We start from the raw sequence: 16757 nt of genomic DNA on the forward strand, positions 1-16757 counted from the left end.
TAAATTGAATTTGGATTTGAATAAGAAATCATAAGCAAAAGAGTGTTGAGACACTTGTGTACTAAAAAATAATTCACAACTGTGTAGATGTCTTCGTGACATATTCTGTCATTTAATTTGGATACCTTTCCCCTTCGATTATAATAAAGAATCTGTCCATTTTGAAATAAGGTGTGTTAGGTGCCAGGATTTAATACAGATTGAATTAACTATCCCCCCCCCCAACTCTCACTCCGAAAACGAAACGAATGTTTTGAGTTTCTGTTATTATTTGGCGAAAACATTTACAAGTGGATAATATTCGACTTAAATGGACACTGTTATTCAAAGTGTGATTTATTACAACTTCCTCTTTGGGAAATGGAAGCTCTTACATGATGCTTATTGTGATATTTATTTCTGTTTTGTTGATGTCCTTTAGTAATTTGTTTTAGGAGAATGATTTGTTAAAATTATCAGATCAAAGTACAAATTTGCCATCTGTGGATGATTGTAGAATTAAGGATTCCATGCAGATTTATATTTTGGATGGCAAAAACGGTTCACAAAGGTACTTTTATTTTTCCATTTTGTGTTCTGTTTATACCAGCATGCCATATATATATGTATATATATCAGTGGCGTACCTAGCATGGGTGTTTGTTACCCTGTACGTTAATTTGTGCTGTCACCCCCCCCCCCACACACACACACAAATGCCAAAAAAAAAAAACTATGGAGAAATGAAATTTATATAAACAATTACATTTATGTTATTTCGAAATTTTAAGTAGGCTGATGTCAACGGTCTGGCCTCACAAAAATCTAATTCGTTAAAAAGGACCCTTCACAAAATTCTGATTTACCAAAAGGACCCTTTACAAAACCTCGATTGATCAAATCAGACATTTCATGGACTTATTTTTTAATAAATGAGTATGCAACTCAGAAATCAGATAGATGACTTTTGGTTTACATTTTGAAATTTCACAAAAAGATTTTATTTTTCACAATATTTTTTTTTAAATTCATAAAAATAGGACCCTGTGAAAAATCCTGGACAGATCCCTGAATATACAAAAGACAAATAAAAACTGAATGCTTTTTATATAATTTGCCTTTGACGCAAATGTGTAGGCCATCAAGAGGTCATTAAAGTATGAAAGTGATGGCCCCTTAGTTATTTCAAACCTATCTGAAACACAGGGAAAGGTAATGGAGTTTAGTTTTTTGGTACAGGAGGAAGTAACTACAAGGTCAAAGTATTGACAATATGAACTTAATTCTGAGTATAGCAGTATAGCATTCACTTCAGGATGTGGGGTGGGAAGGTTCCTTCCCATGGAAGGGGAGGGGTTTCCACCTGGAAAATTTTCAAATTTGTAGTCTTAAAAATGCATTTTAGCTTCAATTTTTCAAAGACTTGCAATTCCTCTTTGGGTGTTACCCCCCAGATGGGTGAAACCCCAGTGCAAATCGCTCCCCCCCCCTAGTGACGCCACTGTGTATGTATATACATAATATATATATATATAACTAACATAATATATATATATATAACATATATATATATAACTAACTATATATACTTTTGCATTGTGCTAAGTGTCTAGCTAGAGAAATTCTCATGCACTTGTAAGTGTTGGGTTTGGTTGATCTCCTTTTCTGATTAGTTTGTATTTTGTTTCAAATGTTCTTTCACATAATTGATCTGGTTATTCGAGTGACGAGATTTTTTCCAGTATTTGTTATAGATGAGATAAAAACATTACTTAGAGTGCAGATACAATACAAAACAAATACAACACAATCAGAACGTTTGAAATGAGAAGTGAAATTTTGTATGTTCCAAATATTGGAAATGCTTGTATGTGACGATTTTTGAATGCAAATAAAGTTTCGAGTATTTGTGTACATGTTTTGCTGTAATACAAGTTGCATGAAATATATTTTGTTCTCTATTCTGTTATTTTGTCATGTAGAACTGGAAAGTACAAATATAAATATCACTGTTGGATGATGTATATCCTGTATCCGATTTTTTTTAAATGTGTTTTCACATTTAGTATGTTTTTGTATGTATAATTTTTGAATTTGAGTATACCTTTTTCAAAATATGGATTTATTTTGTTGTAAATAATTAAAATAGTTTTTTTCCTCTTCTAAGCACATTGGATATGTTCTAGAAATGTTACTTTTTTTAGTTTGTGTATTGAATTGAGTACATAAAAAGTTATTCAAATTTACATCTACTTGTTTTTTTCTCTTGTGTTATTTTGGGAAAATATATTACTTGCATTGAAAGGGACATAAGGAATTTCCTACCCTTTTTCATTACTTATTCTAATAAGGACTGTGTAAATAAATGTTCTCTACTTCAATAAATAAGCAAAGAGAAATGCCGTAAGATTTTTGCTTGGAAAAGAAGTAATCTACAATAAAATACAGTTGAACCTATTTATCTCAAAGCCTCCCTATTTCAATTTTTTTTTTCAGTTCTACAACTTTTTTAGTCCTTGGATTTTAAGCATGTTGTTGTTTTCAAATTTAAAGCTTGGGGTTCTCCTTTTCTACTTATGACAACATGTTTTTGACAACCGAAAAATGGCGTGACAACTAGGTTTGACTATTCAATTGATCATTTTTGCTTAAAATTGGAATACAGAAAGGCTAGTTTGCTCGAATTTTGGGGGAAATGCTTTTTTCAGGTGCATCACAGGACTTGACCCCCAAGGGGAATGAAATTTTGAAATTTCATACTTTATGACATTTTTATATTGCTAGGAGCAGGAGATGAACCAACACAATAATGGGTGAATATCAGGAAACATGCTAATTTAAGTCCCAGATAAATTTCTCAAGCACTTCCGATGAAAGTTAGACCCATCAAAACCAGATTCGTTTGGATTTTTGACTTTAAGTTATTCATGTTCAAAAAATATTAATTTCATCAAGAGAGTTTTTTTTTTTTTTTTATAACTAACTCCTTCCATTTAACACTAAACACAAAAAAGCAATCAGAAAAACTACAAGAGATGTTTTTGCTGAAAATCAAAATACTAAGAAGACCAAGTTTTGTAAAATCGCCTCAAGGTACACACACGTCACAAGGAAACACATGTCAGCATTATGTTTCTGAGCGTTTTTGCACCATATTTATAAAAATTGATTATTCTTGACCAAAAGCAAGATACAGATATACTTCTGATTTTACTGTTAGTTTAAAAATTATTACAAAAAACACATTTAAACACTGCTGTTCAAAATTCCTATCTTTTTCCTTGGCTAAATCCAGAATTTCCTAAATCAATTGATTCCATTATTATAAGAGGCAGTGAGAAGCAAAGGGATGTTGCCAAAAAAAAAAAAGATTACCAGTACAAATAGTAGGGAAATCTGTCTTCTGCAATGGAGCAAAGATGGTACTTGTATCTATGGTTTGGGCTGCTATACAGCATGATTCAGAAAAAAAATTCAATGAAAACTTATCTGTGATCTAAACATTAAATGTGTTTTAATGAAAATTTTAAGAAGCCCGCTTACGTACCTTTGCTTCTCACTGCCTCATATAATAAAAGAGAGTTCAAAATTCGTGTGTGCGCAAACTCATACAATTCCAAACTGAGAGTACACTCTGAATAGTGTGCTGTCATTGTATGGAACGGTAAACTGGGAAACAAGAGATTCACATAAATGCAGGTCTGCCACAAATAAGTTTTTTACTCTGCGATAATTCCCAGGATTTTTGGATTTGAAGCTGTCCCTGTCCAAATGAGATACTTTGATGCATGCAATATGAAACAAATGATAAAAATGATGCACAATTTAATGGAAGTTAAGTCATTGGCATTCCACAGTATGTACAGGCAAGTCCAAAGCTCCAAACGTCTTGCAGAGCTACACTTTTACAGGACTGACATTGAAAATATGGGATAACATCACACAACAGCAAAGACTGGCAGCATCTAGCAAACATGTGGTTCCTTGCACATTGTCCAATTTTTATATTGTCTAACTTAACATCATTTTTACATATACGACAAGTTTCTCTCGCTGGTAAAGACTCTGCATCGATTGGAGTTTCACAACCGAGAGCAGAATAAAGACTCTCAACAGGCATTTGGAATTCTTTAAAAAGCCAATCTGCCATCAGTAAGAGAGATTGACCTTGAGCAGGTGTAAGTAAGTCTATTTTATCTTGACAACTGCCGAAAACTTTGGATATGTAATTTCTCATTATCATGGCTTCTACTGTGTATAACTTTAGTTCCTGAAAAAAAAAAAAAAAAATGAACAAATAGACTTTTCAGTACATACCCACACAATAGATAAATATTAGTGAACTAGAGTATGAATTAGTTGGGTTTTGAACAAACATTTAACTTCTAACTGAAACTGAGGCCCCAGACTCGCAATAATTTGGAGGCGCCTAAAGACTTGAGAGCGGAATGCAGTGGTTGATTTACATGTTTGGGGGCCGCTTTGTCTATCACAGAATTATGTATATCATTTATCATGTGCATGCATTTATGAACTTCCTTCGGGACCCGTCATAATTGTGACATGATAAATTGGTTACTGGCAGAATGAATAAAAATTCTCTTTTAAGGAAGTTTTTTTTCAATTAACAAGTCATTTTTTTAAAAATTATTTTTAAATTACATGTATTTTTCATATAGTTATCTTTTAGTAATTTGGGGCCCCAGGCCTAGTTGGAATATGCGGTAATCAGGCCCTGTGTTTGTTCCCATTCGAACTTCAAAACTTTATAAAAAGTAATTGTCGAAAAACATTTGCCACATGCCAGTGAAACTATAATAAAGCAATGAAGGTATACAGTCAAAAATTAATAATTTTACCGTATTGTACGAGACATTTTTATAAATTATTTTTTTTAACTAATTAATCATATACATAACATAAATCAGGTCAATATGTATCATGTTGTATCGAAACTTGTTTCGTGTTACATCGAAACCGTGCTATACAAGACTTTGAAATAATGCAAATCAAGCAATGGGTACTGTGTTATATTGAAACCAAATAACATACAAAGGAAATTTGGGAACTGAAACATACAACGGCACCACTGATCCAAAATTAGATTTGCTATAAACAATACAACTTAATTCTTTTACATTAAAACTATTATGCACAACAAGACTTTCTTTACTAAGAGTGAAACACATATGATCAGAAAGAAAATCTGAGCTTTTCTGTAGCAATCAAGTTCGTCTGAGTATCCGTGAAACAAAATGCAAAATAATTTAACTAGAATTATTCAATTTTTTTTACTTCATATTTTGTTTTGACTACATTTTTTTATTTATCGTTTGCACGATTTAGCTTATGTTTAATCATAATGTTATTTTCTTACTAGGAAGAAATTTATTTTCTTACTCAACTAATTTTCATCTTTTTTCATTCAGAACACTGATGAGAAAAATAAAATTTTTAAAAGTAAAAAGTTAGTGTTATACGGGCAATCTAAACTTCGGAGTCCGAAACAGACACAATTTTTCGTATCAGTTTCATAAGAACAGAGTAAAAATCTTTGAGTTAATTCCATTAATTTTTTTAACTGTTGTGTATAGAACAAAAATTAAATTCAATCTTTTAAAATTTGTTTCATGGCAAAACTGTAGTATTAAATTTTAAGTTTGGTACCATGTGAAAGGAGTACTGAAAAAAAAAAAAAAAAAAAACTTTATAAACTATCTAAAATGTCCTTTTTTTTTCTAAGTATTTTAGTTGGGAATCCTCCAATGAGTTTCTCTCCTTGCTACAAATGTTTATGTTTTTGAATGTTTAACTTCTCTAGCCCCTATGATGAATATTAATGGTTAATATTAAGGCTCCCCCTTCCTCTCCAAATAAAATTAATAGCTACACCATATGACCTAAAGTATTGGGACACTTTCAAAAATTCACATTTTTATGGATTTCTCGAGAAATAAAAGACCAATTGATACAGTAAGAGGGAAGGGGTGTAAGTGGACATTTTCAAGTTTTGAGTAAAATGCTTATAATGTCCTGGGTAGGCTTTCATTGAATTTTTTTTCTAAATCAAGCTGTACAGCAGCACCTACCAGGGCTGCTGGTATTATCTCTTTCCACAAGACAGAGGAGAGGGTCCCCTACTATTTGTACTGGTTATCTCCAAATTTTTAATTTTGCCACTTACATCCCACTGCCTCAAATGCTCTGTAATTTTTTCCACATAAAAAGTATACTCCAGCTGCAATTTTCCAACAAAAATTAAGTCATTTAGCGGAGGATAAACAGATTGAGGAAACAAAAAAAGTTTTTGATCATTTTTCATTGTACATAGCTGGGAATCTACATAGTATAAAATGAAGTCCCCAAAAAGCGTCTGTTTATGTGAATGTGCAAAACTTGAGAACTAACTGGCCAATTTCGCTGAAATTTTCAGATGTATCTTTCTTTCAGCACCGGAAAATTTGCACACCAGTTCGAAAAAATTTTTAGTAGTTCTTTTTTTATTCTAATTTAGCCACTTCACCCACTGTTTGGCAAAGGCTAATAAAGTCCTTTGGTCTTGCAAGAGAGCTATTGGTAGAATCTGGGGGCTCAGCCCCAGGGTTATCCATTGGATCTACAAGATGGTTATCTGTCCCATCATTACGTATGGCTCTATTGTCTGGTGGTCAAGAACTAAACTTGACATTGCTAAAAATGAGCTTAACAAGCTGCAGAGGTTAGTCTGCATAGCCATGACTGGCTGTATTAGGACAACGCCTACTGCTGCGCTGGAACTACTTTTAGGTTTATGTCCGCTCCATATGCGGATTGAAGCTGAAGCTTTCTTGCGTATGGAGAGGCTTAAACGCTCAAATCAATGGAAAGCCTACTCTTGTTACCATTCCTTTAAGTACTTTGATGAGGATGTACTTACTCATCCTCTTTCTGGCCTGCCAAGTGACTACATGCTTGGCGAGTATGCTTTTGATAAACCATATCAGGTTATCTTTCCTTCTAGGAGTGACTGGAGGGATGTTACCTTATCTCATAGTAAAGATTGCACTCTCTGGTTAACCGATGGTTCTAAGATGAATGAAAGGACTGGGGCCTTTTGTCCCGGTGATGGTATTGAATATCCCTGACCTCTGGGCAAGTTTACTTCTGTTTTTCAGGCTGAAATTTATGCTATCCTGGTGTGTTGTGGTAGTTGCCTGAGTCGTGGCTATAGAGACCGTTGTGTTCATATATGCTCTGATAGTCAGGCTGCTTTAAACGCACTCAAGAAGGTTGTTATGACATCCCACATCGTTTGGGAGTGCTATAATTTGCTCTGCAATCTTGCAAAGCTGAACAAGGTTACCCTTTGCTGGGTACCTGGACACTCTGGAGTGCAGGGAAATGAAAAGGCCGACTATCTTGCTCGGAATGGTTCTGATATCCCTTTTGTTGGCCCTGAGCCAGCAATTGGGATTTCGAAAAATCTTATTAGAACTGCTGTTTTTGATATTTTTGGTAAAAAACAGTATAATAACTGGCGCAACCTTGATGGACAGCGGCAGGCGAAAGAGCTTAATAGAGGTTGCCCTAGTATTAGGGCAAAGGAGCTCTTAAGTCTGAACCGCAACAGCGTCAGAAGAGCTATTGGCCTCCTTACTGGTCACTGTACCTTGGAGCGGCATCTTACTATTATGGGCGTGTCTGATGACCCAATTTGTAGAGGCTGTCGCTGTCATGAGGAAACTGTTGCACATATTCTGTGTGATTGTGATACCTTTTCTGCCTATAGGTTTGAACACCTTGGCCGCCACTTACTTGATTCTTGGGAAATCTATGATATTCCCATTAAATGCCTGCTAATCTTTGCTACGGCTACTGGTCTTTTTTAAGATTTTTGTTTGAGGTTTAGTACAATAGACCTCTGGTCGCAGTGCTTGGCTCTGCTGAGCCCTCCTCTCCTTCATTTCATTTCATAGGCCCAATTTTCTCATTAACTCCTGAATCCGAATATGGGGGTGAAAAATTATTGCACATATTAATATTGCATATCGTTGGAAAGGGTAGAATTTTACGCAATTTGTTTCAATGCTTTACCTTAAATACCGCGGGAGTTGTTTGCATTTTTAGCTCAAATGTTTTAGGCTTAGTTGAAATACAGGCACTACTTTCTTCACTAAAAACATCAATAAAAAGTGAAGGAATTGTCCCTTAGTTTTCTTATTGACACCATTGGAAAAAGCGACATTTTTTACTCCAGATCTATTTTGACCAATGGTCAAAAAACTAAGCTTCTATCTCCAAAGGGAAAAAAGTTACAAGCGTTTAAAAATCAAGTTTGAAAAATCACATATTCATTCAAGTTATTAATGTTTTATCTTGCGTTGCCATGGTAATAGCTTTTAGCCTCATTTTAATTTCTTAAAAGTCCGCAAATTTGGCTCTAGTATTTAGGCACACGGCAGTGTATCAGCCACGTTCGGAAATCTATTTTCGACCCAGGCATTTCACAAAAAGTATTAGATCTAAATGCTAGAAATTTTGTTTGTTTAATAGAGCTGCACAGAAGACCTATAATCATGAATTTCATTATTATATTTCTTATAGCTATGAAATTAAAAGCAATAGGGAAATGTTTTCGCTAATTCTGCAAATTTCAAGGTCTGCCTTATAATAATTTCCCCAGATTATGTGGAAATTATGGGATTTTCCCAATTGTAGCCAAATTTGTTTATGCCAAAGACGAAGAGCTAATGTAGTTCAGCCCTGGCCTTGCTGATAATGACAGAAGCAAACAATCATTGCCCATAATTAGCACTCTTGCCAAACCCCCGGTTATCGAAATGTCTTCAAAATGACTAATCAAAAGAAACCAGTGCACCGTAAAAGCAGTGGAAAAAAGGAAGTCATGTGTTTGTTATTGATATTCAAACAAAGAATAAATGTGAAAAGGAGCCAAGTTTGATCGCAATAAGGTCCTGGGGAGGCAGTTTCACTGACAAAAGAGTTCAGTAAAAATTTACTGAGTCAGTACTCATGTCAGTAAATGGGTACTAAGTTCATAGCAGTTCCTCATAGGAGTAGGATTGTTCCATGGTTCTTCAATTCATTCAGAAAACAAATTTTTACTTTCTTTGACACCGAATGTAAAACTTGCCAAGTTACTGTGTAATTAGAGTAGTCAAATGTTTTGAAAATAGTTTAGTGACGACCAAAACTTGCCGTAAATTTAAAATCCGGAATCAAAGAAAGTAAAAAAGTATTTTCTTAATGAGTTGAAGAAAAAGGGACAATACAACTTCTGTGAGGAGCAGCTATGGAATTTGGTACCCGTTTAGATCTGAACTATTTTTTCTACCCAGGACCTCATTTCGATCGAACTTGACTCCTTTTCACATTTATGTTTTGCTGGGATTTTATTTTACAGCAATCCACAGCCCTGTTATTTTAATTACAATAGGGAAAGTAATGCACCTTTTAGTTCAGGGCAATTCCATGTGTAACAGAAAGAAAGTTTTGATTAAAAATAAAGTTTAAGTGATTAAAGTAAGATTATTTTTATTAAAGCTGACATTTTTTTTATCTGTACTTCATTGTTAAAATATGAAAAACAAAAGGGGAAGAATATTTTTTATTCTTTTTTCCTCAATGTTTTTGCTATTTTCAGCTTCATGACGAAATGACGCTTTTTTAAACCAAATTTTTGCACTTCTTAGAACAAAATGATGTTTTTGAAATCGTGCATTAACTCAATTATTTAAATGATGAATACTTCAAGGATAGCAAAGTAACAATTAGAAACTATTAATTTAAATACTGTTTCATGCATTGGATTGACAAACTCAAGTATATGCATTGTGACAGAATGCCTGTGGTGGAGTGTCAGAAACCTTTAAGGTTCATTTATTACAATAAAATTGACCATATTTTTAATTAAGTAAAAAAATTTTGCCTTTGGCTAATATAACGCTACTGTTATTGTTGTTTACTAGGCTGGGCCGAAAAACAACTTTTTTTTTATTTCGATTATAGGTAGTGTGGAAAAGGTGCCATTGGTGGAGCAAAGTCCACAGAAAAAATTTGAACTTTTTTGCACAATTTCTTAATCTGCCACAATTCGGTTGAAACTTTTAAAAAATGCTGTCTTTTCATGTTTTTAGCTAAAATTAGTAAAAATAGTATGTTTCTATTATCGATGATGAGTTGCATGGAAAAAGTGCCATTGGTGGCTCCCATAAAATTTTTGAGATGTGTGGTACAGTTCTTTCCTTTGCCACAAATGAGTAGAAAGTTTGGCAATTTCAGTTTTTTTAACGTTTTCAATAAAATTCCTCAAATAGTGAAAAATTTGTTTTCGCCATATTTCTCTGCCATAATTATATAGTTTTATCACATCTGATGCATTTTTAGATGCGTGATGTCTCATGAATTAACTACTTATTGGGCATAAAACTTGAAATGTGCTATTTGAAAACTTTGTGCTGCTTCTTTCAAAATTAAGGTTAAACAGCATAGAACGCAACAAAGAGCTATATAAAGTGTGGGTTTACAGAAAATTTTTACTTTCAACAGAGTTTTTATCTACACTGTTTTAGGTAATGAAAAATTTTTTCGAGTTGAATTTCTGCACTTTAGCGCTTTTACTTCTGTTACAGTATTACTACATTGAAAGTATCTTTTCCTCCGTAGTCATCTGCAAATTCCGTGCTATTTTAGTATTATTTCTATTTACTACACACAGCTGGGTTAGAACTGCAGATTCTAAAATTGTTTCGGATACTCTACGCTTCTTGTGACAAAAAACATTTCGTGATTTGACGTTGGCTGACATTGGTTGAGAACCAAACCGGAGCATATTGTCGTATTCGGTCAACCTGAATTTTAATTTTAGAGCCCTAAACCTTAAACCCTCGAATTTCTTGATCCTTGTATCTTCTTTTATGTATAATTTCTATTTATTTATTCAATTAATATTCATCACAATGTTTTGATACCTTGGTTTTCGTCAGTTTCCATTTCTGAGGTAGCATTGTTGTGGATTCTTAGGATGGCCATGTTATTTACTTTTTAAAATCCCTTTTGCGTAACCTGGTCGTTTCTTTAGACAAATCATATGGGCAAATAAATTCATATTAGGAACAGTATCAGACATCGTGAGGCATCTTTGGGTTTCAAGGTACTTAAGTGAAAGCAAAGCATTCTGGGGACAGCTGTGAGCCACCTAGACTATGTAATAGGCCCTGTCATGAAGCTCTGGAGAACACAGTCCAGTTGAAACAGTTGCACAGCTATCAATTACATGTTTTTGGTCTGTGCTCAAATTTTCAGTAGTTTCTTTTTCTTTTGCCAATGTAGAAATACATGTCAGAGGTAACCTAGAATGGTAACATAAGTAGATTTTTGCATGCCATCAGCTTGAGTTTGATTGAGCCAGTTCTTCGGTTCCCTACTTTCTCTGTTTTATTTATCAGGTGTCAGAACTGGAGTTCATTCGTATGAAAAATGTACACCAAATGTTGCAGTTTTTTTAATTTATTTCCTTCTTTTTTTTAACACCTGCAATGACATCGTTGCTTTTTGTTTTTCTTTTCATCTTCTTACCATGGTGCCGTTTCATGCAACTGTTTTTAGATAAGAGATAATAACTTTGTTCTTATTTAAAGAGATTTAACAGTGATTACGAACGAATTCTGCTTTACTCCCGTTGGTTTTGAACGCAAACCAAACAGAGAGCTGCACTAAGTTTTCTAAAAGCATATTTTAAATTAAAAAAATTATACGCAATAAGTAGTTAATTCATAAAACACCTTGCATCTAAAAATGCATCACATGTTTTAAAACTATATAATTATGGCAGAGAAATATGGCAAAAACAAAATTTTTACCATTTGAGAAAATTTATTAAAAACATTAAAAAACTGAACATTGACAAAACTTATACACATTTGTGGCAAAGAAAAGAACTATACCACACACTTCAAAATTTTTATGGGAATTTAGTACCATCAATGGCACTTTTTCCGTGTAACTCATCATCAAAAATAGAAACATACTATTTTTACTAATTTTGGCTAAAACATGAAAAACCAGCATTTTTTCAAAACTTCAACCCAATTGCGGCAGATCAAGAAATTGCAAAAAAATTCAAATTTTTTGTGTGCACGTTTTTCCACCAATGGCACCGTTTCTGCACTACCCATCATTGAAATAAAAAAAAAGATGTTTTTCGCCCCACCCTTTGTTTACGCCCGGTAGCAGAAACTGCGAGACGCGAGACGTACGTCGCAGATTTTTCGGTGTCCTGCAGATAATTTTACCAAAGAACAAAAAGAAAGAAAGAAAAAATAAATAAATAAAAGAAAAAAAAAAGAAAAATTAATTTGAATTTTGTCATCTTGAATTCAAATTATGTTTTTCGCAATCACGAGTGTGTGTTTGTGTGTGGGGGGGGGGGAGTATGTGTATGTGTGTAGGCATGTGTGTTTGTGTCTGTGTGCAGTCATGAGTGTGTGGGTAGTTGTGTGTATGAATGTTTGTGTGCGTGGGGGAGGGGTATGTGTGTGTGTAAGCATATGTGTTTGTGTCTGTGTGCAGGCATGAATGTGTGGGTAGTTGTGTGTATTTGTGTGTATGTGTAGGTGTCTGTATGCATGCGTGTGTGTATGTGTTTGTGTATGTGTGTATGGTGGTGTTTGTGTATGTGTGTGCATGTGTGTTGGTGCGTGTATGTATGCGTGTGAGTGTAGGATATGGACGGCAACCTGGAGACGGTTTTCGCTAGAGGAGCAGCATCGTGAGGCCGGCCGCCGCGACGGGTGGTGCTGGCAGAGGGTGGCGCCGCGCTGGTGGGAAAAATGATAGCATGCCAAAAACAGTCAAATGAAAGCAATAAGCAACCGTGATTGCTCAAAAAGAAATACAACTTGGCAAAGATCGTTTGGAGATCGCCTTTTGAGCGATGGATGCTTCAGCATTTCAGCTAGAAACATAGTCGCCATATTTGGTCATTCACAAAATCGAAGTAGAAAGTTGCAAAAGTTTTCAAAAACAAAGATGAATTGGATGTTTTATTTTTCTGCCAGGAAATGAAAATAACTTAAAATGTGCAGCAAATCGTTTTTTTATTTTTATTTTTTAAAATAATTTTCTTGAGAAATGAAAAATTTTATTTGAAAATTTCACCTTATCCTCTTGCTTTGGACGCAAAAGCGCTAAAACTTTTCAACTGAAGTTTAGTCTCATGAGGATTTTTATTTTTAAAATATTTTTTTTGCAACAAATTCAGAAATTTATATCTTAATTTTTAGTGTAGTCGCCATGTTTGGTCATTCCCAATATGTTGGTACACAAGACTCATGAAGTGCCTACGTTTTCAAAAACGGAATTGGATGTTTATTGCAATGCAAACTGTTTGAAAATTATGCAAAATTTGCCTTTTTTTCAGATAATTCTTAATTGTCTTTAAAAATGCAAAATTTTATCTTCAGAATATTATCTTCATTTCTTTAGAGGCTAATGTGCTAAAAACTGACTATTTCGCCTAAATTGTATGTTTTTAAGAATTTTGAATTTATTACTACTTTTGTGTAATAAATTCAAACATCTATTTATAGCCATGAATTTTTGCCATGTTTGGTCATTTGCAAGGTGGAAATAAAAGATGCTATTACTTCCCTAAGTTTCCAAAAACAGAATTGGATGTTTACCTCAACACAAACTATTGAAGATAACATAAAGTGTTCAATAAATCATGTTTTTTTTTTTCTTCTTTATACAAAATATTTTTTTGGAAAATGCGAATTATTATCTGCACAGTTGTATTTGATCCTCATTGATTTAAAGGCTTTGCTATAAGCTAAATATTTCATCTAAAATGCAGTTTCCTGCCAACTCCTCATTTACTAATTTTAAAAATTTAAAAACCTATTTCAACGCAAATTTTCCATATTAAAATTAATGTGTCTTGAATAATTGTTTTCCATAGTGTGTAGAGTTCTATTTATTTTTATGAAAGTAGTGAAAGCTGCTGCCTCCCCCCTTCCCTAATGCTTTAAAAGTCAGCGACAGTGATGGCCACTAAGTTTATCGGGTCTAGTGGCCACTGGCCAGTTGGAAAATGGGGTGGCTTCCTTCAGTCAAAAGTACTACTTTTAGTCATTGAAATGGATAGAAAAAGAAAAAAAAATACATGGACACAGAAAATACTTTCATTTTCCCAACTGTTTTTTTTTAAATTAATTTTTTAAAATGTCCGATTCTTCATACAAGGCGTGGTCTTTATGACGTCACAAATGATGTAATTTGACGCATCTTTCTACTACGTTTAGACGTTATGATAATCAAGCAGTGAATTAAAATTGCGCTCTACGCTTGCTATCAACCATATCGTTGCCAATACACATGAGTAAAGATTGAATTAAATATTTTGTTCTATGAATGGCAACATTGAATGGCATTTCATCATTTGTGATGTCACACGACAGAAGTGTAAACAATGACAGCGCACAGATTTAAATAAGTCTTTAAAAATATTAAACTTAAATAAATTATTTAAAAAAAATGATCAGATCCTATGTTTTTAAGCATGCTCTTTCAGAAAAAAAATACTTTTAAAATTTTGGAAACGACTCCATTGTCCAAGTCTTGATCTTCGCAGAGGACTTATGTATTTTATGAAAACTTAAAATAAAACTAATAATAATGCTGCAGATTATTTTAAACTACCTAAAATAGTGTCGCAGACTGGCTAGAAAGTTTCTGCTACTGGGTGTTTACGTTTCCGTAGTTAATAACGAAGGAAAGATTGGAAAGATTGCCTCCAGATTTTGGGCTTTTTTATTTATTCACGCATAAGACAACAAAAGAGAGATTTATAGCACAAAGAAACAAAATACCACTCAGAGCACCGATGGGAATCGAACCAATGTTCTTCGTCATTTGAAGCAAAGTTTCTAAATAAAAAATTTCTAATAAAATTAATGAAAAAAAAAAAGATCTCTTTTGTAAAAGTTGAAATGAAATGTTCCTGGAATTGCCCTTTACTGAAATTCCAGGCCCAGTGAAAATGTCTCTTTACATACATAAAATGCATTTTTTTTTCATAAAATCTGTGATTTTTTTTGGTTTGAATATATATGTGTAGTTTCAGTTGTTCGGTATTCAACTGGAGTGAGTATTTTAATGACAATACATTTTTCTGCAGGAGGGGAGGGAATGATTTGCCTTCGTTGTGACTCTTTCATAAATTTCAGTTAAATACATATATAATCAGGGGAGGCACGATTTTCATTTTGTTCTTATAGTACTGAGTATTTCAATAAAATTCTTTGTTCTTAGGGGTTGAGAGATTTTCACTTGATTCTGATTCAGCAATAAGGATTTCTTATTGTGGTCACATTCAGTAGAGGATTTTTTTGTTCCCCCCCCCCCCCCCCCCCCCCCAAAATGAATCCCAAAAAGGATGAATTAACTGAACTATGTTTTTTAATTGACTTCTCTATAGAATTTTTTGTATAGTTATTTAAAAAGAACACAAAATAAACACAGCATATTCAGTAAATACACCTGGCGGTGTATTTCACAAAACACAGCATATTTTGAATAAAAGTATTTTTGTTTACAAAAGAAGTAATACTGGAGTCAGAGGCCAGAGTGGCAAAATACATTTGACTGAAGGGAACTGATTTCAAATTCAAGGGAACGTAATATTGCGATTCGTCCATTAATTCTTCTATGATCGAACCAATAATTAACATTTTTTAAAAAATGTATAGTCATACCTTAAAAGAGTCATTTTGATCCAGGAAGATATTTGCGAAATAATAGATTTCTTTTTCAGCTTATAAAAAATGCAAAATGAAAGAAATCATATGGTAGTTTCTTGGCAAAACCATGATATTAATGGAAATGGAATGTATTATTAATTACTATCTCAACTAAATCCAGGCTTTAAGAACAAATCAGCAACTGATTTAAAATTCATAGTTTCCGAATTCCTCAATAAAATGTAAGAATGAAGGCTTTCATGGCCGGTGTCAATAATGTTGTTAGATTCCGGGCTGTTGTGCCTTGGTCTGAGTGTTGTTCCTCCAAACGTTTCGGCTGCATCTGGGGCGGCCATCTTCAGTGTTAGTGTGGTCGAAACTTCCAGGGAAGCAACTTCCTGGCAACTGATGCAGATATGGAAGTGTTGTCACTATTTATGTGGGAAGAGCTAGCTCTCCCTTTGTTCTGGACCAGGATTGGCTGATGAACGTTCTTCCTTGTTTCTGGTTGGCTGAAACTTGAGCTCTCTTTATTCTGGTTGGGGATTGGCTGCTGGGCGTCCGTTGCTGTTTCTAGTTGGCTAGAGGTATCTCTCGGGATAATTCGTCGAAGTAAAGCGTGCCAGAGTTTGTTAATCTTAATTCCTTTTTCTTAAAATTGTTGGGATGTTTGAAAATTTTGATCGCTTTTCTGTTTAATTTGGTGTAATAGTGGGAAGTCCTTGAAAGTATTTTGGTTTCTTTGAATTTAATGTCATGGATGCCATCACTAAAAGCTCTGTTCCGTGACTGCTGATTTCTCAGTGTGGCCCAGAGGACAATTTCTTTGGTGATCTTTTACTAAAATAAACTCTTTTAGTGATAGGAACACACTTTTAGTGATGAAAAAATGTAAAAAGTTATCAGCGATCTAATGAGCCGAATTTTAATAATGCTTGGCTAGACAACAAATCGTGAGGGATTTTTTGCAAATATTCCGTTCTTATCATGAATCACTCTGCAATGATAGCTGGAAAGTGTTGCCAGTTTGCAAACGAG

At 33.9% G+C, this 16757-nt stretch overlaps 1 protein-coding gene across 1 annotated transcript in view; it reads right to left on the reverse strand.

Moving 5' to 3' along the window:
* Nucleotides 1–3276: 3276 nt before the first annotated feature.
* The window catches only part of LOC129232413 (general transcription factor 3C polypeptide 4-like), a 68998-nt gene continuing 55517 nt past the window's right edge, over nucleotides 3277–16757 (reverse strand). The window contains exon 14 of the mRNA XM_054866561.1: nucleotides 3277–4249. Within this exon, the coding sequence (XP_054722536.1) occupies nucleotides 3815–4249 (435 nt within the window). The 3' untranslated portion in view covers nucleotides 3277–3814. The remainder of the gene's footprint in view (nucleotides 4250–16757) is intronic.

The sequence above is a fragment of the Uloborus diversus genome, chromosome 1 (assembly GCF_026930045.1).
Source record: "Uloborus diversus isolate 005 chromosome 1, Udiv.v.3.1, whole genome shotgun sequence".
NCBI lineage: Eukaryota > Metazoa > Arthropoda > Arachnida > Araneae > Uloboridae > Uloborus > Uloborus diversus.